We start from the raw sequence: 25,699 nt of genomic DNA on the forward strand, positions 1-25,699 counted from the left end.
GTTAACCAGACTCATATACACACACATATATATATATATATATATATATATATATATATATATATATATATATATATATATATATATATATATATATATATATATATATATATAAAATGTTAAAACACAGGACAAAATAAAATCACCTAAGACAAAGTGACACAGGTTTCTGCTCCTCAAAACCCAAGGCATTAATAAAAGAACACACCAGCAAAGAAGAAGTGCTCTGGGCCTCGTGGCACACAGTTTGGCAGCTCCTGCAACATTAAAAGCATATTAGGCCTTATTGGCAGTAAGTTTAATGGATAAATCTTGTGGTCTCTCCACCTGATCCCTCACTTTACGTCTCTGCGGGGAAGCGTCAGCTTAAAGCCTCACATGCACAAAGAGCTTGTTGCCTTCTCAGGATGCTTGCACACAGCCAAGTCTGATTTAACGCCTCTTCCTGCATGTAACACGAGGAGACAAAGGTGTTGATGAGTCGACGCCGCGGCTCGGCTCGTCTCTCAGACGCAGGTTGATTAGCGGTGCAGCTGCCGGCGCTGCCGTCCTCGGCCTCCGGAGCAAATCCCTTCCCAACCTGGAAAATCTCTGAAGAATTTGCTTGTTTCCTCGGCCGTCAGTTAGACTGGCATCCATTTCTGAAATGGAAAAGAGGAGGGGGCAGTTTCCACCCCCTGTTCACCCTCAGGTGTAGTATTTACTCCACACCTACTTCATGCAGTTACAAAAATTACACTCAATTCTTAAAGCAGAAAATTTGAAACCGAACGCACATGATAGCCAATAGGTGATAAAAAGAACAATTCTGCCTCTCCTATAAGATGAAAAAACATGCATATATATATATATATATATATATATATATATATATATATATATATATATATATATATATATATATATTATATACACACACTGCAAAAACTCAAAATCTTACCAGAAATATTTGTCTTATTTCTAGTTAAAATGTCTCATTTGTAGACAAAAAATCTCATTACACTTAAAACAAGAGTCATCACCAGAAAAATAACTTATTTGACAATTTTCACCTTTTTCAAGTAAATTTTCACTTGAAATAAGTAGAAAAATCTGCCAGTGGGACAAGATTTATCTTCTCATTACAAACAAAAAAATCTTGTTCCACTGGCAGATTTTTCTACTTATTTCAAGTGAAAATTTACTTGAAACAGGTGAAAATTGTTGTTTTTTCCAGTGATGAGTCTTGTTTTAAGTGCAAGTTTTAAGTGAGATTTTTTTTGACTAAAAATGAGACAATTTAACTAGAAATAAGACAAATATTCTGATTTTGAGTTTTTGCAGTGCAGATGCATGCACACTTTTCTTTAGAAGCACCACTCACTCAAAAAGAGTCCTTGCGAAAAATCACAATACGGCAGTTACAACATCATTTTGACTTTACTTAGAGGCAGTTAAATAGTAGATAATGTAAGGGGAAGTGTAACTGAGATAAGGTTCGCAGATCTATTCCCTTGATGACAGCGCGATTGTAACTAATCTGTAACCTGCATTTCTGAAAGGAGCTGCTCTCTTCTCTCACCGGATCAGAATCTTTTCTTGTTTTCTTGAGTCTTGTTTTAAGTGTAATGAAATTTCTTTGACTAAAAATGAGACATTTTAACTAGAAAAAAGACAAATATTCTTGGTAAGATTTTGAGTTTTTGCAGTGTATGTATATATATGGAAAGTAGATCCAATTGTAAAATCTTACAAAGAAAACATCACAAAATCTTAGTGAAATTCCTCAGGCCCAACTGTTGACTGTTGCAGTCGGGGTTCTTTCAGACTGACACTGATGGCAATAAAGTGGCTGCAAAAACGATTCCGCTGGCTCCCATATCCCATCAGGAACTCATTACCGTTTTTATCATAAATACGCCCCGTGTTTTTTTTTTTTTTGCGCTTGATTTGTAAAGCGCTGGTCAGAAGGGCTACTTTTTTTCTGTGCTGCAGCCTCAGCAAGTTTTGTTTCTTTCTCTCGTCAGATTTCCATTTAATAAAGTGGTACTTCACAGATGACAGTCAAACTTGTGAGGCTTTATCTTGTGTTTGCATGACTGTGTCTGCGTTTGTTTGTGTGTTTTGCAGAGCCCTACAGCCCGGCCGTGTGGGTGATGATGTTTGTGATGTGCCTGTCAGTGGTGGCTGTCACAGTCTTCATCTTTGAATTCTTCAGCCCTGTGGGATACAACCGCAGCCTGCAGAGCGCCAAGAGTAAGAGGCACAGTCGCTCCGGCACCCGCACGCCAATCAGTCCATCACCGCTGCTCATTTGACAGTGGCACTTGCACACATTAAGAACATTGTGACAGTTTTCTTTGACTGAATCAAAACAATCACTCAACAGCCGGGTTTATCTGTATTGAATAAATCAACTCCTGACAAAGCCGTGAAAGTAGATTTCTACATTTTGACAATACTTGTCAGTCTGTTATTTTATTTCAGCTATTTCCTTACCGCTTTTCTGTGCAATCACATTCTTTTTACTCAATAATTGGCAAATGTGGTTCACTACAACTAGAGTCAATGATAGTGACAAGTAGGTATTTGTTCAGTGTTTTAAGTTGGGTTTCTTGTTTCAAGAAAAAACACCTCGTCTTTTGTCTCTTTTCATTTTGTAGCATGCACTGCAAAAACTCCAAATCTTACCAGGAATATTTGTCTTATTTCTAGTTAAAATGTCTCATTTTTAGTCAAAAAAATCTCATTACAGTTAAAACAAGACTCATTACCAGAAAAATAACTTATTAGACAATATTTTACTTTTTCAAGTAAATGTTCACTTGAAATAAGTAGAAAAATCTGCCAGTGGGACAAGAATTATCTTCTCATTACAAGCAAAAAAATCTTGTTCCACTGGCAGATTTTTCTACTTATTTTAAGTAAAAATCTACTTGAAACAGGTGAAAATTGTTGTTTTTTCTAGCGATGAGTCTTGTTTTAAGTGTAATGAGATTTTCTTGACTAAAAATGAGACATTTTAACTAGAAATAAGACAAATATTCTTGTTAAGATTTTGAGTTTTTGCAGTGTGTTTATTCTCATGCTTATCCATCATTTAATTCAAATGAGTATCTGAGGTTGAACCTTTTTCACTTAGCAGCTGTTGGCTGAACTGCAGAGGCTCATACGTCGTCCTAGTCCGTCATCGGTGCAGCAGACTCACTGAAGAGATCCAAACTCTCCTGTTGACTTGCAGAAAATATAGTTATCTTTGATGCATGATATCTGCCTTTATTGTTTCTTTTTTGTCTCCTATGACCTTCAGGAACATCTCTAAAGGAAAAAAATCCTTATGTGACATTGCCAATCATACATTTTCTTTGTGCCTTTTTCTTTTAGCAAATGTTTTTTGTTGCACTCTACTCTTTCAGCTACTTGCGCCAGAGTTTATCACAAAATTCCTCACAAAAAAGCTTTGGGGTGTCTTTAGTCTTTAATGGCAAGGACCCAGGTTGTAAAGACTCAGTCCAGACCCCCAAAAAGAGAAAAAAAAAACATTCACTTGTACCTGATAGTTGGAGAAAGCCTCTATGGATTTATGCACTCAGCTCAGCAGTGCAGTGGATGATAAACCCACCGGTTAGCAACATAAAAAGTTATAGATTTCCTGAAATGAAAAGGCGGCAGACCTTATTGACAAAAGGGCAAACAAGTCCAAAGTTCAACTCATGTGTTTTTTTCAATTATTTTCACTTTGAACACCATTCAATTCAATTGTATTTGTATAGCGTCTAATACAACAGATGTATTATGTATCTAGACGCTTTCCAGAGACCCAGAACATAAACCCCCAAGCAGTTATTACATAAACAATGGCAGGTAAAAACTCCCCTAGTGGGAGAAAAGCCTTAAGCCAAACAGTGGCAAGAAAAACTCCCCTTTAGGAGGGAAGAAACCTTGAGCAGGACCAGGCTCATAAGGGGGGACCCTCCTGCCGAAGGCCAGACTGGGGGTCGGGGACGTCAGCAGCACACAGCAGGCAGGTGGAAGCAACAACGGGATGACCAGAGGGGGGTGGGGGGGGGGGGGGGTACCGGGACTGCAGGCCAGCACGCAGCTCCCGAAGCTCCGGCCTGCAAACATGCACAAAAGAGAAAAAAGGGGGCCAGCACAAGAAACTACAGGAGCGATGGACAAAAATGATAGCTATGAGATACTTATAATAAATAAAAATGGTAATGGAGAAGAGAGGAAGGGAAGAGGAGAGGAGAAGAAGGGTGAGAGGCACCGCCCAGCGGATCATGTTGGTGCCCCCCTGCAGCATAAGCCTATAGCAGCATATCTACCACGAGGCTATATTTGAGACTAACTATTATAGTCTTGTTCTATAGCTGCAACTATGACTACTGACTCTAACACACTACAGTTTACACTACCTAGAGATTTACCAACACCAGCTAGAGGTTTACTAAACACTAACTATAGGCTTTACTAAACAGAAAGGTTTTAAGTTTAGTTTTAAAGGTGGAGGTGGTGTCAGCCTCCTTAACCCAGATTGGAAGTTGGTTCCATAGTAATTCCTTGGCAGAAGTTGGTATGGCTAAAACTCTCACTCTCAATACAACTTCCAAAGAAGGTTCCTAAATTTCTCTCTTTCCTCAAGGGCCCACGTCACTGCAACACCTCTGGAATTAAATGTCAATGACTTGTCAGTTCTCATAACCCAACAATATTGACGATGTAACAGCCTTCTCCAAGACTGTTGGAGTCATACAGAGAGACTTGTGTTCCCCCTAGAAGGCAAAGAGCATTATTACCCAAACCTGATCCTGATCTGTCTGGAGACTTTACGGTGTTGCCTTCAGGCTGCCAGTATTACGTACCTCTGAGCAGAACTAATCAATACTCCAAATATCTTAAATCTTCTGCTCACAGGTTATAAAATTCAGACAGAAGTAATTTGAAATGACATATTTCATGATGTCTGCTTTATTGTTATTTATTGCATCTTATTGAAGTTATTTAGCACGTCCTTCACCAGCCTTTGTGAATGTTGGCTGGAATGTCTGGGTGTTTGTTAATGGAGTAAGCTGCAAATGAATTGCCTTTCTTGGGATTGATAAAGTTTTCTGAATCTGAATCTGTGCTAATGCTCACGTTTGTAAAGGAAATACCTGCAGCTGTTGTCCAGGATACGGTGGGTTTAGTGGATACACTGCAAAAACTCAAAATCTTAACAAGAATATTTGTCTTATTTCTAGTTAAAATGTTTCATTTTTAGTCCAAAAAATCTCATTACATTTAAAACAACAATTTTCACTTGTTTCAAGTAGATTTTCACTTAAAATGGAAGTGGAACTAGATTTTTTTGCTTGTAATGAGAAGATAAATGTTGTTCCACTGGCAGATTTTTTCTACTTATTTCAAGTGAACATTTACTTGAAACAGGTGAAAATTGTCAAATAACAAGTTATTTTTCTGGCAATGACTCTTGTTTTAAGTGTAATGAGATTTTTTGACTAAAAATGAGACATTTTAACTAGAAAGAAGACAAATATCCCTGGTAAGATTTTGAGTTTTTGCAGTGTACAGGCTACTATGGCAACAACTGTTTGCTCTTCAGGTTCATAATGACGTCCCAAAATGATGTAGCCACTAATTGTTGTTTTTTTTTTCAATAAGTAGAGTCAGTTATCCCACAACCGGAATGTTGTTGCATTGATCGTTGGTCCCTTCATGTGCCAAGATGCCCCTGTGCAAGGCACCAAACCCCAGACTGGTCCCAGAGCCCCAGCCACTCATATGGCACTTTTCCACTAGCACCTACTCAGCTCGGCCTGGTTTATTTCCCATAACAATCCAGCACCTGGAGCAGAAGTAGGAGGTTAAAGCGAAGCTGCTGTGACGTATTTGATTGTGTGATCAAAACGTAGAAGACAACAACACTAAAGATCTAGAACATGGAGATGATAAATGTGCTGCTGGGCCTGTTGCTTGTGTTCGATATCAAGTTAAAAAATGAGAGTGAGAGAAGCTTCAAGCGGTGACGCTTTTTAATTAGGGCCCAAGCACTTACAGTGTGAGGCCCTATTGTATCTGTAGGAATTTTTTTTTTCTCGTTTTTCTTCTCTCGAAATGAGGGCCTTTTTCCCCCCTAAACGTGCCACAAAAGTCACCAAATTTTGCACACAAGCCAGTCCTGGCGAAAAATTTTATATTTAATGGTTTGCATTAATGGGCGTGGCCTAATGGCTCAACAGCGCCCCCTAGAAAACTTTGTGCCTCAAGCCCCACAATATTGTTTGATGTACATGCACGAAAATTGATACATACCTGTATCATGTCGCAACTTAAAGAAAAGTCTCTTGGCGCCATGGCCGAAACCGCACAGGAAGTCGGCCATTTTGAATTAATCGTGGCACAATTTATGCCATTTCTTCGGCCGCTTCTTCGCCCGAACCGTAACGTGCCCCCAGGTGTGTTATACATCAAAACGTGCGTCTCCATCCTGCGAATATGCGCATTACTTTTATCAGTCAAAAGGGTTACCGTGGCGACGATAGACGCCAAAAAGCGCCCCTACTTTCTGCCATAACTTTTGATTGGTTTGATATAGAGAGTAATGGGTGGTGTCATCAGACTCGGTTTTGAGTCCTTGACTTTTATTGGTGAAAATTGCACGCGTGAGGACCTGTTTATCGCTGCTTGCAGCTTTAATTTTATTTATTTTGTCATTAGTGACAGAGCTCCTGGTGGATCTGGTCGTTCCTTATCTCCCGTCTACATCCCTTTTTAATTCTCTCCTCAGCACCAGGTTTATGAACATCTGCACCTCAGAGTTGGATCATGAAACAGACTTCTGCTGCCGTTGATGGTGGAATAAAATGAACAAGAAGTCGCCGTCAGAGTCCCTCTTTCGCTGATGTTACATCCTGACTCAGACGTCTGACTCCAACCCCCCGACCAATCAGTGGAGTGTGATGACATCACAGCCCGACTCAGCCGCTTAGAACCTCAGCAGAATAGTTACAGAAAAGTATAGTTAGCACGTTAGACCCCTGGTGGGAAAGAACCAAACCGATTGGAGGTGAGTCGGGCTGAGTAGGTGCTAGTGGAAAAGCACCAGAGTGCCGCCTTCAAGCCCATAAAAATGGATCGGCATCTGTCAAGATGGGCATTTGGCTTCACCGTGGCACATTAGCAAAATGAACAGTTTTCAGCTGATTCTTATTCCATTAGTAGGAGATATTACCAGCCTGATAAGACCCCTGACACCATAAAGCAGACGGTAAGTTTTGGTGTCAGTCTTCAACCAATATATTGAGTGGGGTTTTTAAATCTTAATCATGATTAGTTTGAAACTTCAATTACATTTTAATAGTGGCCCACTGGGTAGCACAGTGCCTTTACTGAGGCCACAGTCGTCCTGCAGCGGTCGCAGGTTTGATGCATGTCGTCCCAATTCTCTGTCTGCCCCCTTCCTGTGTACACTCGAGGAAGGAGGAAGGGAGGGAGGGAGGGAGGGAGGGAGGGAGGGAGGGAAGGAAGGAAGGAAGGAAGGAAGGAAGGAAGGAAGGAAGGAAGGAAGGAAGGAAGGAAGGAAGGAAGGAAGGAAGGAAGGAAGGAAGGAAGGAAGGAAGGAAGGAAGAAAGGAAGAAAGGAAGAAAGGAAGGAAGGAAGGAAGGAAGGAAGGAAGGAAAGGAAAAAGAAGGGAGAAAAGAAGGAAGGAAGGGAAAAATGAAAGAAGGAAGGAAAGAAGGGAGAAAAGAAGGAAGGAAGGGAAAAAGAAGGAAGGAAAGAAGGGAAAAAGAAGGAAGGAAGGAAGGAAGGAAGGAAGGAAGGAAGGAAGGAAGGAAGGAAGGAAGGAAAGAACTAAGGAGGAAAGAAGGGAAAAAAGATGGAAGGAAGGGAGGAAAAAAAGAAGGAAGGGAGAAAAGAAGGAAAGAAGGGAGAAAAGAAGGAAGGAAGGGAAAAAAGAAAGAAGGAAGGAAAGAAGGAAGGTAAGAAGGGAAAAAAGATGGAAGGAAGGGAGAAAAGAAGGGAAGAAAAGAAGGAAGGAAGGGAAAAAAGAAAGAAGGGAAAAAGAAGGAAGGGAAAAAGGGAAAAGGAAGGAAGGAAGGAAGGAAGGAAGGAAGGAAGGAAGGAAGGAAGGAAGGAAGGAAGGAAGGAAGGAAGGAAGGAAGGAAGGAAGGAAGGAAGGAAGGAAGGAAGGAAGGAAGGAAGGAAGGAAGGAAGGAAAAAAAGATGGAAGGAAGGAAGGAAGGAGAGAGAATATTTTGACCCAAAGACCAAGGGTTAAAAAAAAAAAGCCACTAGAGCCACAAAATTCTTTAAAAAAAAAAAAAAAAAAAATGAAGTAGTTTACGCCAAGATGTAACCAAACAGTCATAGTACCTAGGCCTATCTAAAGGCCGAGTGTAATGGTGAGTGCGTTAAAACAAAATTAAATGAGTCTTGGAATCACAGCACAAGCCATTTTGTAATTCTAGATTAAGTTGAGCACAAAAACTTTAAAAAAATGATCTTAATCTTCTTGTCATTTAAAGCTGCACAAAGAAACTCCCCCTATAGGTGCAGGGGTCCCTTTTATGACACTAAGGTTTGTTTGCTCTCATTGACACCCCTACTCTGTCACTTCTCCTGTCACATCCACTATGTCACCGTGAGCTGGTTGTATCTTGCTGATATGTCACATTGTGCTGTAAAGCAAAACAAAGCTGTCAAAAGAGACGACCAACGCAGTCCAAAGTATTTTGTGCGGGTTTTGTGACAGAGGGTCTTCAAATGAAGTTGAAACTGAAATGTTTATGATGAAAGAAAGCTGTTTGTGCTGCTTCGACTTATTCAACTCCTTTCGTCTCTCTCACTCTCAGAGTCCGGGGGATCAAAGTTCACCATCGGGAAGTCCGTTTGGCTGCTGTGGGCACTGGTTTTCAATAACTCAGTTCCTGTGGAAAATCCCAGAGGAACCACGAGCAAGATCATGGTAAGAAATCCACCTGAAGCATTTCCTTTAATTGATTCCGCCGGCTTCATTTGTCTAACTTGTTTATTGACAAGATGACACAGCTGAACCGCCATCGACTCAAAGTTTGTGGGCGACTATAACTTTTAAATGGATGCCACAATGATTTAACCTTCGTGTCACCAGAATTAAAATGGTTAATTTGAATGATTAAGCAATGTGAGTTTTTATTTCCTGTTTATTTCACTTTTCAACATGTGTTGTGTCACTGTGCCCTCACAAAATGGAAAGAAAGGAAAAAAAAAAAAACGGCTCGGAATATAAAAGCCGGAGCCATGGGAGGTAGAAAACTCATGGGGTTATTTATTTAGTTATTTATTTATTTCTCAAGTGCTTTTCACAAACATCAACCGAAGAGCTCATTAGCTGCTCGATAAGCTTTACAAAAGAGGGCCAGAGGAGAAAAATAGAGATGATTATTTTTAGTCCTTTCTCTCTGCAAATGTACTTTTTCTAAACCAAAATCTCGTTAAATACTGCAAACCTCGTGGGCCTTTGAGTGTTTTTTTCCAAAGATTTCCCTTTCACTGCACCATCACTCCAGATCTGTTGAGTCTTCTTCCCAAATGCATATGATCAGACGCAAAACAGCGTAAATACTAAATACATTTTCTGAAAGGAGTCTCAAATGAAATAAATTCTGTATTTTTCATATTGGACAATGCTTGATTGTCCAATATGCCTGATTAAAATTAGTTTGGTTCATATCTAGTTAGAATGACATATTGAATCCAGTTGAAGTCTATTTTCACTTTTGTAGACTTTCAAACAAACCAACAACTACAAATAGAAGACAATTGAAAGTAACTCTTATACAGGACTGTCTCAGAAAATTTGAATATTGTGATAAAGTTCTTGATTTTCTGAAATGCAAAAATGTCATACATTCTGGATTAATTAAAAATCAACTGAAATATTGCAAGCCTTTTATTATTTTAATATTGCTGATCATGGCTTACAGCTTAAGAAAACTCAAATATCCTATCTCAAAAAATTAGAATATTCTCAGAATCTTAATCTTAAACTGTAAGCCATAATCAGCAATATTAAAATAATATAAGGCTTGCAATATTTCAGTTGATTTGTAATGAATCCAGAATGTATGACATTTTTGTTTTTTTAATTGCATTACAGAAAATAAAGAACTTTATCACAATATTCTAATTTTCTGAGACTGTCCTGTATTCACCAACGTTTTGGTGAAATGTGAACTTTAGCTCCCTCTTTGCAGCACCCTCAATCTTTTGGCGCTCAATTACTTCTTTAACATGTCGTTGTGTGCAGTTAATCTCCTTATCATGTCACAAATATTACTGACTTTTATTAAAAGATCGTTGTCTAGTTTGACTGCCCTTGAATTACTTACTAGAACACACTGGGTCATTTCTGAGCAATATTTCTCACCGTTTGGGAAATTGGTTCTGTTTTAAGTGTAAAACTGAGGAGAAACCACTTTCCACTACTGGCATAAGATGAATTAATATATTAATTAAACTGTGACTCAACATAGATATTATTTTACTGAGCTGTTAATTTTCCTGGCTCAACTAACCCCCAAGTTTCACTTGACATCGGATTTCCTAAAATGTCACTTTTCATGTGATTTGCTTTTAGTGGTACCAAAAAAGTCAAATGACAATACAAAAGGCAAGATGCAGTGTGGGCAGGTTTGCCACCCGTCCCTTGAAAGTTGTGTTCCGTATTGAACGCAGTTGATTCCGTATTTCACAATTGTCCCATGCACATCTGTCACATGCACGCACGCACGCACGCACGCACGCACGCACGCACGCACGCACGCACGCACGCACGCACACACACGCACACACATGAACAACGAACTAACACTAATGAACAAAATAAAGGACAGGGTACATTAAATATGTTAAATATGCAACATATGTTGGTTCGCTCTCTGACATTGATTGATGTCATAATATAAAGGTCAAGCTTGGAAAATTTGAATATATTGCAAAACTTCATTCGTAGTAAATTTAACTAAAGCTGAAACAAATATATTATTTCCCACTACATGCAAAGTGAGATATTTCAAGCCTTTTTTGTTATAATTTTGGTGATTATGGCTCACAGTTTATGAAAACCCCAAATAAAAAAATCGCAAAATATTTGAATGTTTTATGAAATCATTAAACAATTAAATTATCAAAATTATAACAAATACAGGCTTAAAATATCTTGCTTTGCATGTAATAGGACTATGTAATATATTAGTTTCACCTTTTAAGTTGAATTATTGAAATAAATTAACTTTTACACCATATTCTTCACCTGTAGCTATATTATACATCTGGGCTGATGTGGACATACCTTACATACGTAGCATAGGAGGATATTTCAGTTGCTGGTATGGTTGGCTGTCTGTACAGTCATGCAAGTTCAATGCTATTAAAGCCCTTTAAACTTTAAATCAAAGCATTTAGTTTTTTCATATAAAATAAATACATTTCTATGCAATTTAGAAGTTTTGGAAATGTCCCTTTTTTTGTCGCCTGCGCTGCTGAAATCGGGGCGTCCCTTATTTCTATTTCTGAAAGGTGGCAACCCTAAGTGTGGGTCAACTTCCTCACGGGCTCATCTTCTCCCAACTCTCCCATACAGCTGGATGTTAAACATTTATGTACTGTGGGGTTTTTATTTTTTATTTTTTATTTTCTATTTAACCTTTATTCAACCAGGAAAATCCCATTGAGATTAAAAACCTCTTTTCCAAGCGAGATCTGGCCAAGATAGGCAGCAGCAATTACAACACATAGTTATAAATGACAGAAAACACCAACAGATAAAATACAATTAAAATTAAATTAAAAAAGCAAGCAAATCACAAAAAACAGGTACGTGTAATGGAGTCGGCCTCAAGTATTTTCAATTTAGATTTAAAATTTCTCAGAGAAATTAACCCTGTTAGCCTCCAGTCATATTGTAATGTGTTCCAGGTAGGGATGGGCGGTATGGACTAAAAAATGTATCACAATAATTTCTGGCATTTATCCCGATAACGATAAAAATGACGATAAAAAAAATACCAATTCAACTCCACCTTTGTAACTATAAATCTATCTCGCTCTCAGATCCGCCATGTTTGTCATCAATAGGGAATTTATCTTTCTTTCTTTCTTTCTTTCTTTCTTTCTTTCTTTCTTTCTTTCTTTCTTTCTTTCTTTCTTTCTTTCTTTCTTTCTTTCTTTCTTTCTTTCCTCCCTTCCTTCTCCCCTTTCCTTCCTTCCTTCTTTTTTCCCCTTCCTTCCTTCTTTCCTCCTGCTCTCTCCTTCCTTCTTCCCTTCCTTCCTTCCTTCCTTCCTTCTTTCCTTGTTTTCTCCCTTCCTTCCTTCCTTCTTTTTTCCCCTTCCTTCCTTCTTTCCTCCTGCTCTCTCCTTCCTTCTTCCCTTCCTTCCTTCCTTCCTTCCTTCCTTCTTTCCTTGTTTTCTCCCTTCCTTCCTTACTTTCTTCTCCCCTTTCCTTCCTTCCTTCCTTCCTTCCTTCCTTCCTTCTTTCCTCCTGCTCTCTCCTTCCTTCTTCCCTTCCTCTTTTCTCCCTTCCTTCCTTCTTTCCTTGTTTCCTTCCTTCCTTCCTTCCTTCCTTCCTTCCTTCCTTCCAAAAATCAGCTTTACACAAAAACATCATCAACGGGAATTTATCGTTTTTACCGCGACATGACAAATTCTTATCGTGAGGAATTTTTTGACGGTATATCGTGAACGGTAAAATATCACCCATTCCTAGTTCCAGGCTGAAGGAGCAGAATAAACTAAGGCTAGAGCCAGTAAGAATAAGAGCCAGGACTTCTCTGTACAATCAAGGAGCAGGTGTAAGAAGCAGCAGACCAAGCATTGCCTTATATATAAAAATATACCAATGACGGAGAAGACAGAGAAGACCGTCCAACCCGAGAGTAGAACTCACAGTGATGTGTCAATGGTTTACAATTTGTAATGAACCTCAGGGAAGCAGAATATGCAGTATCGATCATATGAAGACATGTAGCAGAAGTTACTGGCTCATGCAGCCCTCCAGAGTTCCCCCTCGTGTCCTTCTGCTCATGTCTAAGCATGTTCAAGGTTGTAACAGAGTGAACCAACATGCTATAGATCCATATCTGACAGCCATTTATTAGTGATGTTTTAATTATTTGCACTTCAGTCCAAGAGTTGTGAAATTCAGCTGGGTTTTGTTTTCTAAGAGACAAGTCCGTCCTTCAACACTGCGCTCAATTATTTTCTTTTCATGCTTCAGCTGCCAGAGCTAGGAATGCACATTTTTCATCTTATTCATTAAGAAAATTATGCAAATTAACATTTGGCATAAACACAGAGTACTATGGAAGCAAATAGCCCCATTCATCACAGGCTGCAAGTGCAAATGTGTTGCTTAGATGAATCTACATCTCTCACTCTGACTGGCTGAATGTCAACAGTTGAGCATCTTGCAGCAATGCAAGCATCGCTTCTGTATGTTTTCATGCCAAGTCCTTCAACAACCTTTCAAAAGGTTATTTCGTATGTGCTGCATTTTTCTGGCTTGGCTTGATTTATAGAGTTTTTTTAATTGTATTAAATGTCCTTACTTGGCAGCAATAAAGCACGTTTAAATTATATCTAAGTCCAGGTAAAAGGTCTTGAATTCCAGATTCAGGATCCCAGATTGGTTTTCAACATTGCTTATACTCAGTACTCGAGTTGTAAAAAAAAAAATCAGGGGGGATGGTGGATTTTATCATATGGGGACAGATAATTTGTGCTTATTACAAATAATATAATATATTACAAATAATAGCAGTGACCAAAACAGCTGCAGAAATACTGCAGGAATGACATAGCAGCAGTTAAATGCAGCCTTCTGTAAGCTTTAAATATCCACTGGGCTTACATCTAATACATCAAAACACAACAATAAAAAACAGTTTTCTGAACTTATCAATATGACTCTGTCCTTCACAGGATAAGTAAAATGGATCACTGCAAAAACTCAAAATCTTAACAAGAATATTTGTCTTATTTCTAGTTAAATGTCTAATTTTTAGTCAAAAAAATCTCATTACACTTAAAACAAGACTCATCACTGGAAAAAACAACAATTTTCACCTGTTTCAAGTACATTTTCACTTAAAATAAGTAGAAAAGCTGGGCTTCCGGTTGGTGAGCAGATGGAGTAGACGTGTTTCGTGAGTGCTCCCGTAAATGCCAAACTTTTTAAACCACCAAGCCCTCAAACTTTCAAACTTTTTCCTTTAAAAGGGATTCCCTGTTGCTGTTTTTCTTTTTTTTTGTCTCGAACGAGCCCACTTACCTCCGAGATGGCTTCGAAGAGCGGCAAGTCGGGAAAAAAGGACGAGGCTGGCGCTGTCTTAACCCTGGCGGCCATTACCACGTTGCTGGAGGAACACCGCGCTGCCCTGGCCGCCGAGTTCAAAAATACTTTCAGTCAGCTCGACTCCAAACTCGACCAAACGCGGCTCGCGGTCGAGGACCATGGCCAACGGGTTTCGTCCCTTGAACTCGCCACAGAAGACCTCAGCCAGCGAGTTACGGACCTTGAAGGCATCTGCTCGACTCTACGGGATGATAATGCTCGGCTGAAGGCCAAGGTGGTGGATTTGGAAAGCCGGAGCAGAAGGCAGAACATCCGTATCCTGGGCTTACCGGAGTCGACCGAGAGCGGTTCTCCGGCGGCTTTCTTCTCCAAGCTGCTGTGTGAGGTGTTCGGGAACGATACGCTGCCGTCACCGCCAGAGATAGACAGAGCGCACCGCTCGCTCGCCGCCAAGCCGGCCCCGGGACAGAGACCGCGTCCGGTCATCCTCCGCCTTCACCGGTACCAGACGAAAGATCTCCTCATCAGGGAGGCGCGCCGTAGAGGAAAGGTGGAATATCGCGGCCACCCCATCCGGATAGTGGAGGATTACAGCCCCGAAGTTGCCAGCCAACGAACGGAATACAGCGGAGTCATGTCGGAGCTCTACCAGCTGGGTCTGAGGCCGGCTCTGCTCTTCCCCGCCCGGCTCCGGCTCACGCTGTCCGGGGGGGCCAGGAAGTGGATCGGCTCCGTGGATGAGGCGCGCAAATTCATCACGAGTCGCAGCAAAACTTCAAACCCGCCGTAACGGGACCGTTGGAGGCTGTCACGGCTCCGCCTGCAGCCCGGTGCGGCTCACTGACGCTCACGGACTGACTTTTTTTTCTCTCTCTTTTTTTTTTTTTTTACGTGAGCCACATTATTCCTGAGGGGAGGGTGAGTAACCCCGCGACAACCAGTATCTTCTCTGTTGTTAGTTTGACTGCCCTTTTGCAAATATTATTAATTTGCAGTTCTTTTTGGCTATTTGAGGGAAGGGGGAAAATAAGTGGTGAAGAGGGAGAGAAAAAAAAAAAAGAAAAAGCTTTTCCGATTTACCTATAAGTTTTGTAATAATTGTAAGCTGTTAACCTTACTTTTACGCTGCTTAAGTCGGACGTTTTATATTTTATATTTTTGTACAAATATTTCTGGGCTCATATCGGGACTTCCAGGTCAAGATTTGAGAGGGTATTCCTTTTTTTTATTTATATCTACACGTTTTAAGGTGCTAATAGGTATACACCCATGATACGGGAGCAAAAGCTATTATTGTGTAGGATTGGAAGATGCGTTATTGCACGTTGTTTGTTTTGAAGAGCTTGCTGCTTTTTTTTTATTTTTCTATAGCAGCTGTCTTAGTTGGGGGGGGTGGGTCGGGGGGATATGTCACTGCCAGAAACTTTGCATTAACTCTTTTCAACTCATTACTCAATGTGGGTCACATTCAACCTCCTTTCCGTTCTCTTTTTTTTTGCCTAGGTCATTGTGCACACCTAATTTTTCTTCTTAGATATTATAAGTAGATACTTGAAGTTGGTGAGCTGGAATGTTAAGGGTCTGAATCACCCTGTTAAAAGGAAGAGGATCTTCTCACATCTAAAACACCTTAAAACAGAAATAGCCTTTCTACAAGAAACTCATATTCGTAGTTCTGATAATAGCCGCCTGTTCCCGAGGTGGTCAGGGCAGAGATTTCACTCCTCCTTTCAAGCTAAGGCCCGAGGAGTTTCAGTTCTGATCAGTCAGGATGTTTCATTTGAGCAGCACAATGTGATTTCTGACAAGTTTGGTCGCTACGTGATAGTTTCTGGGAAATTATTTAATACATTGGTCGTACTTGTGAACGTTTATGCCCCTAATTCAGATGATGCAGTCTTTTTTGAACGACTGTTTTCACTGCTCCCTGACCTTAATACATATTCTCTCATACTGGGTGGTGATTTTAATTGCTGGCTCGACCCAGTCCTAGACCGATCCTCTACCAACCCCGGCACAGCAAGTAAGTCAGCCCGTCTTATTCAGGCGTTCCTTTCTGACTACGGTGTTTGTGATGTGTGGCGTTCTTTACATCCATGTGACAGAGAATACTCCTTTTTCTCACAAGTGCACCACACATACTCGAGGATTGATTATTTTTTTATTGATAATCAACTGATTCCCCTGGTTCATTCCTGTGCTTATCAGAGCATTGTCATTTCCGACCACGCTCCTGTGGTTCTAACCATGTCCCTTCCTGACTTACCTCAGAGAGACAGACAGTGGCGATTCAATTCAACTCTGCTGTCGGACACAAATTTTGTTAAATCTATGGAAACGGAAATAGCCTTTTTCCTATCCACGAATATGACTCCAGGAATGTCTAGTCTAACTGTCTGGGACTCCCTCAAGGCTTATCTCCGGGGACAGATTATATCCTACACTGCTAGGGTGAGGCAAAAATCTTATAGGGAGCGATCAGACCTTGCCCGCCAAATCAAAGAGGTCGATGAAGAATATTCTCGGACTAAATCCCCAGATCTTTACAAAAAGCGGCTAGAACTTAAAACTAAATTTGACCTGCTTACCACTCACCCAATTGAACAGTCACTTCTGAAAAGTAAAACCAGGTTTTATGTTTATGGAGACAAATCTGACAAATTATTAGCCAACCAACTTAAAGGCTCTAAGGCTAAACAAAATATTTCTAAGATTCGATTACCAAATGGCCATGTAACTACAGACCACTTACTCATAAATGAAGCATTCAGGGACTTTTATACCCAGCTATACACCTCGGAATCTCAGACTGATCGAGATGAGATTGCAGACTTTTTAAATAGTCTTAGTATTCCCAGTCTTTCACCAGATCTAAGGAAGACATTAGAAGAACCGATATCCCTGATGGAAATTACTCGAGCCATTTCTTCACTGCAGTCGGGTAAATGTCCTGGCCCTGATGGCTTCCCGGCGGAATTTCTAAAGAAATTTTCTACTCTGCTTTCCCCACTGCTATCTACAGTTCTTTCAGAATCCTTCAGCCACGGTTCCCTCCCTCCTTCTTTTTCGGAGGCCTGCATCACCCTCATAGCTAAAAAAGGGAAGGATCCTACTGAATGCGCCTCCTACAGGCCCATCTCCCTCTTAAACACAGATGCTAAAATCCTAGCTAAAGTCCTAGCCCATAGGCTGGAGAATGCCCTCCCCACAATTATATCTGAAGACCAAACTGGCTTCATTAAAGGTAGGCAGTCTTACTTCAACACAAGGCGACTGTTCAATATTATCTACTCTGCCTCTGAGGCTATCCCTGAATGCGTTGTCTCTCTGGATGCGGAGAAGGCATTTGATCGCGTCCAATGGGATTATCTCTTTGCTGTGCTGGACAGGTTTGGTTTTGGTCCGAACTTTGCTCTGTGGATTAAACTTCTCTATTTACACCCAACAGCCTCAATTCGTACTAACTCTCAACGGTCAAAACCATTTAATCTGCATCGTGGAACCCGTCAGGGGTGCCCCCTTAGTCCCATGCTTTTTGACATGGCTATCGAACCGCTTGCCACAGCGCTCCGATCTTGTGAGGATGTGTCCGGTATCTGGAGAGGTGGCAGGGAACATAAGGTCTCGCTTTATGCCGATGACCTCTTGCTTTTCATCTCTCACCCTCTGGCCTCATTACCCCCTGCGCTGTCACTTCTCAGTCAGTTTGGGAAACTCTCAGGCTATAAACTGAATCTCAGCAAAAGTGAGCTTTTCCCTACCAATCTCGAATCGCATGCTTTAGACCTTTCCAATTTTCCCTTTAAAATCGCAAATGACAAATTCTCCTATTTAGGCATATCTGTGACAAGGAAACACAAAGACCTGCTCCAAGAGAATCTTATCTCATTGTTAAATGAGACCAAACAAACTCTTACACAATGGTCACCCCTGTCAATGTCTCTTGTGGGTCGCATCAATTCAGTTAAAATGACCATTTTACCTAAATTTTTGTACCTTTTCCAGACCTTACCACTCTTTATTCCTGGTTCTTTTTTTCAGTCCCTTGACTCAGTTATATCTACATACCTATGGCGGGGTAAACGGCCACGTTTGAACAAAACTCACCTTCAAAAAATTAAGTCTGCAGGTGGTCTGGCCCTCCCAAACTTTCGTTATTATTATTGGGCTGCTAACCTGCGCTGCCTTGCATTCTGGTCCTTCTACTGCGACGGCGCTGACCGCCCTGACTGGGTGGCGATGGAGTTACATCCAACTGATGACCTGTAAATTCCTGCCCTACTCGGCTCCTCACTTCCACTTCCTTCACTTAAATCAATCAAAAACCCAGTGGTTAAACATTCTCTTAGAATTTGGGCCCAATTTAGGAAGTTTTTTGGTTTTCACAGCTTCTCTCTTCTTAGCCCCATTGCATCAAATCACTCTTTCAAACCATCCCTTGAGGACCCCACCTTCCAGGAATGGCACAGGAGGGGTATGATTCGTTTTAGAGATATGTTCATAGACGGCACCGTGGCATCTTTTGAGCAGTTAAGTAGTAAATTCAGCCTTCCAAAATCACATTTCTTTAGGTATCTTCAGGCTAGACATTTTGTTCTTTCCCAGACACCCAGCCCTGGTGCATCGATAGGCTTGACCACAGTTGACAAAGTTCTTGCCACAGACCCATTCAAAAAGGGGCTCATTTCGTCTTTCTATGGCATGTTGCTGGATCTTAAGAGTGCCCCTACAGATAAACTCAAAGCAGCATGGGAGCAGGACTTAGGGCTTCCCTTATCAGAGGATACCTGGGAGTCCATACTCAAACTGGTTAATACAACCTCCCTGTGCGCACGTCACTGCTTAATTCAGTTTAAAGTGGTACACAGGGCTCATATTTCCAAAGCAAAGTTATCCTCCATGTACCCAGATATTAGTCCATACTGTGTAAGATGTAAAGTAGCAGAAGCCTCTCTCATCCACATGTACTGGTCCTGCCCATGTCTAAACAAGTACTGGATGGAAGTATTTCATACTCTCTCTCTGGTGCTTAAAATCAGATTAGAACCAAACCCACTGACTGCCCTGTTTGGGGTCATGGAGGGAGGAAGGAAGTTAACCACTGCACAGGGGCACACTTTGTCTTTTGCCTCCCTTTTGGCTCGTCGGGCAATTCTGTTCAGGTGGAAGGATCCCTTCCCTCCTACTCGTGCACAATGGCTGGAAGACATCATGTCCTGCTTAAAACTGGAGAAAATTAGATACTCGCTTCAGCAATCAAATAAGTTCCAGAAAGTGTGGGGACCTTTTCTAGAAGCATTCCAGACCCTGTGAACTATACTTCATATTTCTTTTATATTCCTAGTGCAGGCTTTTGATGTTAGAATGACCTCATATTGTGATTAGTAATCTGGCAGTGACAGGGGAGGGATTAGTTTGGTCTGTAGTTTGTTTTTGTTACTATTTTATATTTTTTCATACTGTTTAATTGTTTTTTATATTCTGTACACTGGTGTATGCTATGATTAACATGCCCATGCCTAATCAAAATGTTTGTAATTGACATGCAGCATTTCACCTTTTTTTACTTTGTGAAAATTTTAATAAAAAAGATCTTGAATTAAAAAAATAAGTAGAAAAATCTGCCAGTGGAACAATATGTTTTTGCTTGTAATAAGAAGATAAATCTTGTCCCACTGGCAGATTTTTCTACTTATTTCAAGTGAAAATTTACTTGAAACAGGTGAAAATTGTCAAATAAGTTATTTTTCTGGTGATGACTCTAAATGTTGAAATAGCAGTAAAACCACATTCATTGATGAAATGACATAAGGGATGGAAAGGGGGGATGATTTTTACCGTTTTTATTTCAGGGGGGATGCCATCCCCTCATCCCCCCTCAACTTGAGTACTGCTTATACTGCTGTTTGTTTTTGATGTGGTTTAGAAACGATTTAGAACGACCTGTAAGTGTTGCACCACGGTATTCGGGATGCCATGTAATATTTTAGTTTAGCTTTTTAGATTTGTGGAAGTTCATCCAGTCTGTCAATCATGACTGCAGTTGTTCACCTCTTTAGAAGAAACATCTGAACATGTGAAAACTACAGATATGTATATAATATGCAAATGATGGTAAATATCCAGCTTAACAGCCCTGGGGCATTTGCTCAATTTGCAGCACCGGCTTTAATTGCAGACAGTTGTTTCCGCAAGTTTTGTTTTCAAACATCTGAGCGGTCACCTTGAGTAGCCCCTGGAAGAAAATGGCACCAAAAAAATAATTGTATTCCAGAAAAACTAACACATATCCATGAATTTCTTTGACTTTTTGTTGTTTTTTTAACCACAGAGACATTGGGCTGAAAGCTCAATTTAGGTGGTTAAAGAAATCAGAGGTTACATTTTAACTAAAAAAAAAACACACGCGGAAGTTTATTTGATGCTTTTAGAGTCCAAAAGTGTGATGAAGACAACTAATTCTCCAGAAAAGACAGAGCTGCATCTTTTGCCTTAGCAACAACATGTCAAAAAAGACACTGTTGCTAGAATGTGGAAATACTTTGACTCCTGTGAAGCTCAGCCGTCACTGATCTCCCTGCACCTCTCTTCTCCTCCAGGTGCTGGTCTGGGCTTTCTTCGCTGTCATTTTCCTGGCGTCCTACACTGCCAACCTGGCTGCCTTCATGATCCAAGAGGAATACATCGACACGGTGTCAGGACTGTCAGATAAGAAGGTACGACCTGATGGATAGACGGATCCGTGTATAGATCCCTGAACATGTGGAGAGCTTTATGAATACATGTATGATGGATTCATCAGGAATTCAGTAAAGCTGACATGTGTAAACAATAAGAAAGTAGAAAAAAATAGTAATTAAAGCTGCAAGCAGCGATGAACGGGCCCTCGCGCGTGCAATTTTCACCAATAAAGGTCAAGGACTCAAAACCGAGTCTGATGACTCCACCCACGAGTCTTTATGTCAAACCATTCAAAAGTTCTAGCAGAAAATAGGGACTATCAAATGTCAACCAATCAGAAGAAGGGGCGGGGCTAATTTGCACCAATTACGGTCAAGGACTCAATACTGAGTCTGATGACACCACCCACGACTCTTTATGTCAAACCATTCAAAAGTTATGGCAGAAAGTAGGAACTATCAAATATGGACCAACCAGATGAAGGGAGGGCGCGCTTTTTGGCGTCTATCGTCTCCACGGTAACACTTTTGACTGAGAAAAGTAATGCGCGTTGTCACAGGATGGAGACGCACATTTTGATATATAACACACCTGGGTGCACGTTACGGTTCGGGCCGTATTAATGACCGAAGGAATGGAATAAATTGCGCCAAAATTACACAATTAATTCAAAATGGCCGACTTCCTTGGCCATGGAGCCAAGAGACTTTTTTTTTTCTTTAAGTTGTGACATGATACAGGTGTGTACCGATTTTCGTGCATGTACGTCAAACCGTATTGTGGGGCTTGAGGCACAAAGGTTTTTAGGGGGCGCTGTTGAGCCATTAGGCCACGCCCATTAATGCAAACCATTAAATATCACATTTTTCCCCAGGCCTGGCTTGGTGCAAAATTTGGTGACTTTTGGGGCACATTTAGGGGGGCAAAAAGACCCTTCTTTCGTAGGAAGAAAAATAATAAAAAACATCTACAGATACAATAGGGCCTTCGCACTGTCAGTGCTCGGGCCCTAATAATGCTCCACTCTTTTTATGTTGTCAGTGCAGTTTCAACAGAACCCAAAAGGCTGTATTTGCTATAACACGCTAAAACCTCATCCGGTTTCTCAAACTCCCCTCAGCTCTTCAGAGAGGCGCAGCACAGAGGCCCGTCTCTGAAAGTGAAGACTCTGAATCTTATCCTGCAGACGGATCAGCTCCACTCGCTCTTCTCAACCTCCCTCTTCCAGCCCGTCACTTTAATCTCTGCCCACTTGTTCTTCTCGTGCAGTTCCAGCAGCCGACGGAGCAGTACCCCCCGCTGCGTTTCGGCACGGTGCCGAACGGCAGCACCGAGGAGAACATCCGCTCCAACTATCCCAACATGCACCAGTACATGATCCGGAATAACCAGAAAGGTGTGGAGGAAGCCATCGAAAACCTCAAGACGGGGTGAGTGAGCAGGTGTTGAGAAACTACAACCCTGAAGGAGATAAAGCTGGGACACGGGACATTGAGTGGTTGTAAAGAGTCAAAAAAGTTATTTCAAACAGGTGAAAGCAGTAACCTTGAAATGGCAAACAGTGTTTCTCAGAGAACGAGCTGAAGGGATTTGCATACTTCACATCCTGCAGTGTACAATATCATCAAAGATTTGACAGACTCTGGAGGCCTTTCAGCGCGTAAGGGACTAATCTAAGCTGGTCTCCCCTGCGCTCTGATCAAAAACTGTCATTCATCAATTACAGGTATAGGCTCACGGACAAGCGATATTGAAAGAAGCCTTTGTCAAACACTTTCATACAGAGCAACTTTCACAAACTTTACTCTGCAAAAAAATAAAAAATTAGAACCTTGCAGTAGAACTTTGTCTGGAGGGAAGTTCCAGTGGATCTGGGATGAAACCTGTACTGTTAGTTAAATTAGTATTCCAGATCCTGTCCACCTGGACTAAAGACAATCAGGACCAGCCAGCAACATGTTATCAGCAACAGGTCCAGGAGCCGGCTCTAGGATGGGATTAGATTAGATTATCCTTTATTCATCCCAAACACACACTAGATTTGACGTAGTTTCACACACATGCGGCGAAAAAACACTGCAAAAACTCAAAATCTTAACAAGAATATTTGTCTTATTTCTAGTTAAAATGTCTCATTTTAGTAAAAAAAAATCTCATTACACTTAAAACAAGACTCATCACTGGAAAAAACAACAATTTTCACCTGTTGCAAGTAAATTTTCACTTAAAATAAGTAGAAGAATCTGCCAGTGGAACAAGATTTTTATAATGAGAAGATAAATCTTGTTCCACTGGCAGATTTTTCTACTTATTTCAAGTGGAAATCTACTTGAAACAGGTGAAAATTGTCAAATTAGTTATTTTTCTGGTAATGACTCTTGTTTTAAGTGTAATGAGATTTTTTTGACTAAAAATTAGACATTTTAACTAGAAATAAGACAAATATTCCTGGTAAATTTTGAGTTTTTGCAGTGAAGGATAAAAAAGTAAAAAAAATATATGATTAAAGCTGCAAGCAGCGATGAACGGGCCCTCGCACTCACGGCCACCGTCCCCCATAAGCATATCAGAAATGACACCACCCACGACTTCCTATGTCAAACCATTCAAAAGTTATAGCAGGAAATAGGGACAACCAATCAGAAGAAGGGGCGGGGCTAATTTTCACGAATTATGGTCAAGGACTCAATACCGAGTCCCATGACACCACCCACGACTCTTTATGTCAAACCATTCAAAAGTTATGGTAAAAAAAAGTATTCTAGGGGGCGCTGTTGAGCCGTTAGGCCACGCCCATTAATGCAAACCATGAAATATCAAATTTATCGCCAGGCCTGGCTTGCATGCAAAATTTGGTGACTTTTGGGGAACAATGAAATATGGACCAATCAGATGAAGGGAGGGCGCGCTTTTTGGCGTGTAGCGTCGCCACGGTAACAATTTTGAAAGAGAAAAGTAATGTTTGTAACTGCTGAAGGAATGGCATAAATTGCGCCAAAATTACACGATTAATTCAAAATGTTCAAAATGGCCGACTTCTTGTTCGGTTTCGGCCATGGCGCCAAGAGACTTTTCTTTAAGTTGCGCCATGATACAGGTGTGTACCGATTTTCGTGCATGTACGTCAAACCGTATTGTGGGGCTTGAGGCACAAAGTTTTCTAGGGGGCGCTGTCGAGCCATTTTGCCGCGCCCATTAATGCAAACCATTAAATATAAAAATTTTCGCCAGGCCTGGCTTGCGTGCAAAATTTGGTGACTTTTTGGGCACGTTTAGGGGGAAAAAAGGCCCTCATTTCGTCAGAAGAATAAAGAAAGAATAAAAAATTCCTACAGATACAATAGGGCCTTCGCACTGTAAGTGCTCGGGCCCTAATTACAAAATATAAACAGTATATACAGTGGAATGAAAATAAAATCAATAAAAGTTGCATTACAAATGGATTTGTACGAGTCCCTTTGTCATCACAGCATCAATCCTGTAGTACATTGTGATCATAAAGCAGCATTTGCTTTAAACAAGACAAAACCCCAGTCAGTGCTGGATCCTGGGCCTGGACCCCCAACTGAGAACAGGTGGATCATTTCATCAAGAGAAATATAATAATGATGATCCCTTACTGGCACACACCGTTTGCAGGAAAATAGGGCAAAATGATAAATGCTGTGTGTAAATCTAAGATTGTTCTTGGATTTATGTTGTGTTCCTCACACAATTTTCGCTCCAAAAGTATCAAACTAAAATACTTCCTGAAACAATCTTCATTCCTGTCTCATAACAATTGAACTCTTGGTTAAGTGAGTTGATGTGCAGGGTAGATTTAGTCTAATTCAGCCTACTAATATGCAATTATACACCGACCTGGAGACCTTTCTTTATTCTGAGCTAATCAATGATGTAGTCAGTTGATTATCTGTGCCCTAATACTTCTTGTGGCCGCACATTAAAACCCACATGGGCACAAATACACACCTCCAAGAAAGGGCAAATCAAAACTGTTGAAAACCTTCAACCTTTGAGAACAATCCACAGATCTCTAAATACTCTTGAGTCTTGAGTGAAAGTAAACAGCTGAGACCGCTGGAACATGACTTAGCAAGTTAAAGAGTCGCGCCATACTCTGTGACTGTATTTTTTTTAAAGCAAATAGGAAAAGAAAGAAACTTTAAAATCCAAATTCTAAACAGTTTGGTGCATTTGTCAGTCAGAGCGTGTCCAGTTTTACAAGCTGCAACTGCTTTGTTGAAGCATCGCAGTATTTGATGACCTACACTGCAAAAACTCAAAATCTTACCAGGAATTTTGTGTTATTTTTAGTTAAAATGTCTCATTTTTAGTCAAAAAATCTCATTACACTTAAAAAAAGAGTCTTTACCAGAAAAATAACTTATTTGACAATTTTCACCTGTTTCAAGTAAATTTTCACTTGAAATAAGTAGAAAAATCTGCCAGTGGGACAAGATTTGTCTTCTCATTACAAGCAAAAAAATCTTATTTGAAGTGAAAATCTACTTGATGATTGATGAGTCTTGTTTTAAGTGTAATGAGATTTTATTTTGACTCAAAATGAGACATTTTAACTAGAAATAAGAAAAATATTCTTGTTAAGATTCTGAGGTTTTGCAGTGTAATTTTTTTCGATCGTCAAAACTAGTAATTCAGGATTTACTATGAACCATGTGGAAAGAAAAAGATGGAAAA

At 40.5% G+C, this 25,699-nt stretch overlaps 1 protein-coding gene across 1 annotated transcript in view; it reads left to right on the forward strand.

Annotated features, from left to right (window-relative positions):
• LOC133460922 (glutamate receptor ionotropic, NMDA 2D-like) overlaps positions 1 to 25,699 on the forward strand; it is a 254,791-nt gene that overhangs the window by 180,039 nt on the left and 49,053 nt on the right. Inside the window, exons 12-15 of the mRNA XM_061741634.1 lie at positions 2,110 to 2,235; positions 8,838 to 8,950; positions 20,917 to 21,033; positions 22,268 to 22,428. Coding sequence (XP_061597618.1) covers positions 2,110 to 2,235; positions 8,838 to 8,950; positions 20,917 to 21,033; positions 22,268 to 22,428 — 517 coding nt within the window. The remainder of the gene's footprint in view (positions 1 to 2,109; positions 2,236 to 8,837; positions 8,951 to 20,916; positions 21,034 to 22,267; positions 22,429 to 25,699) is intronic.

Source organism: Cololabis saira, chromosome 15 (assembly GCF_033807715.1).
Source record: "Cololabis saira isolate AMF1-May2022 chromosome 15, fColSai1.1, whole genome shotgun sequence".
Classification (NCBI taxonomy): Eukaryota; Metazoa; Chordata; class Actinopteri; order Beloniformes; family Belonidae; genus Cololabis; species Cololabis saira.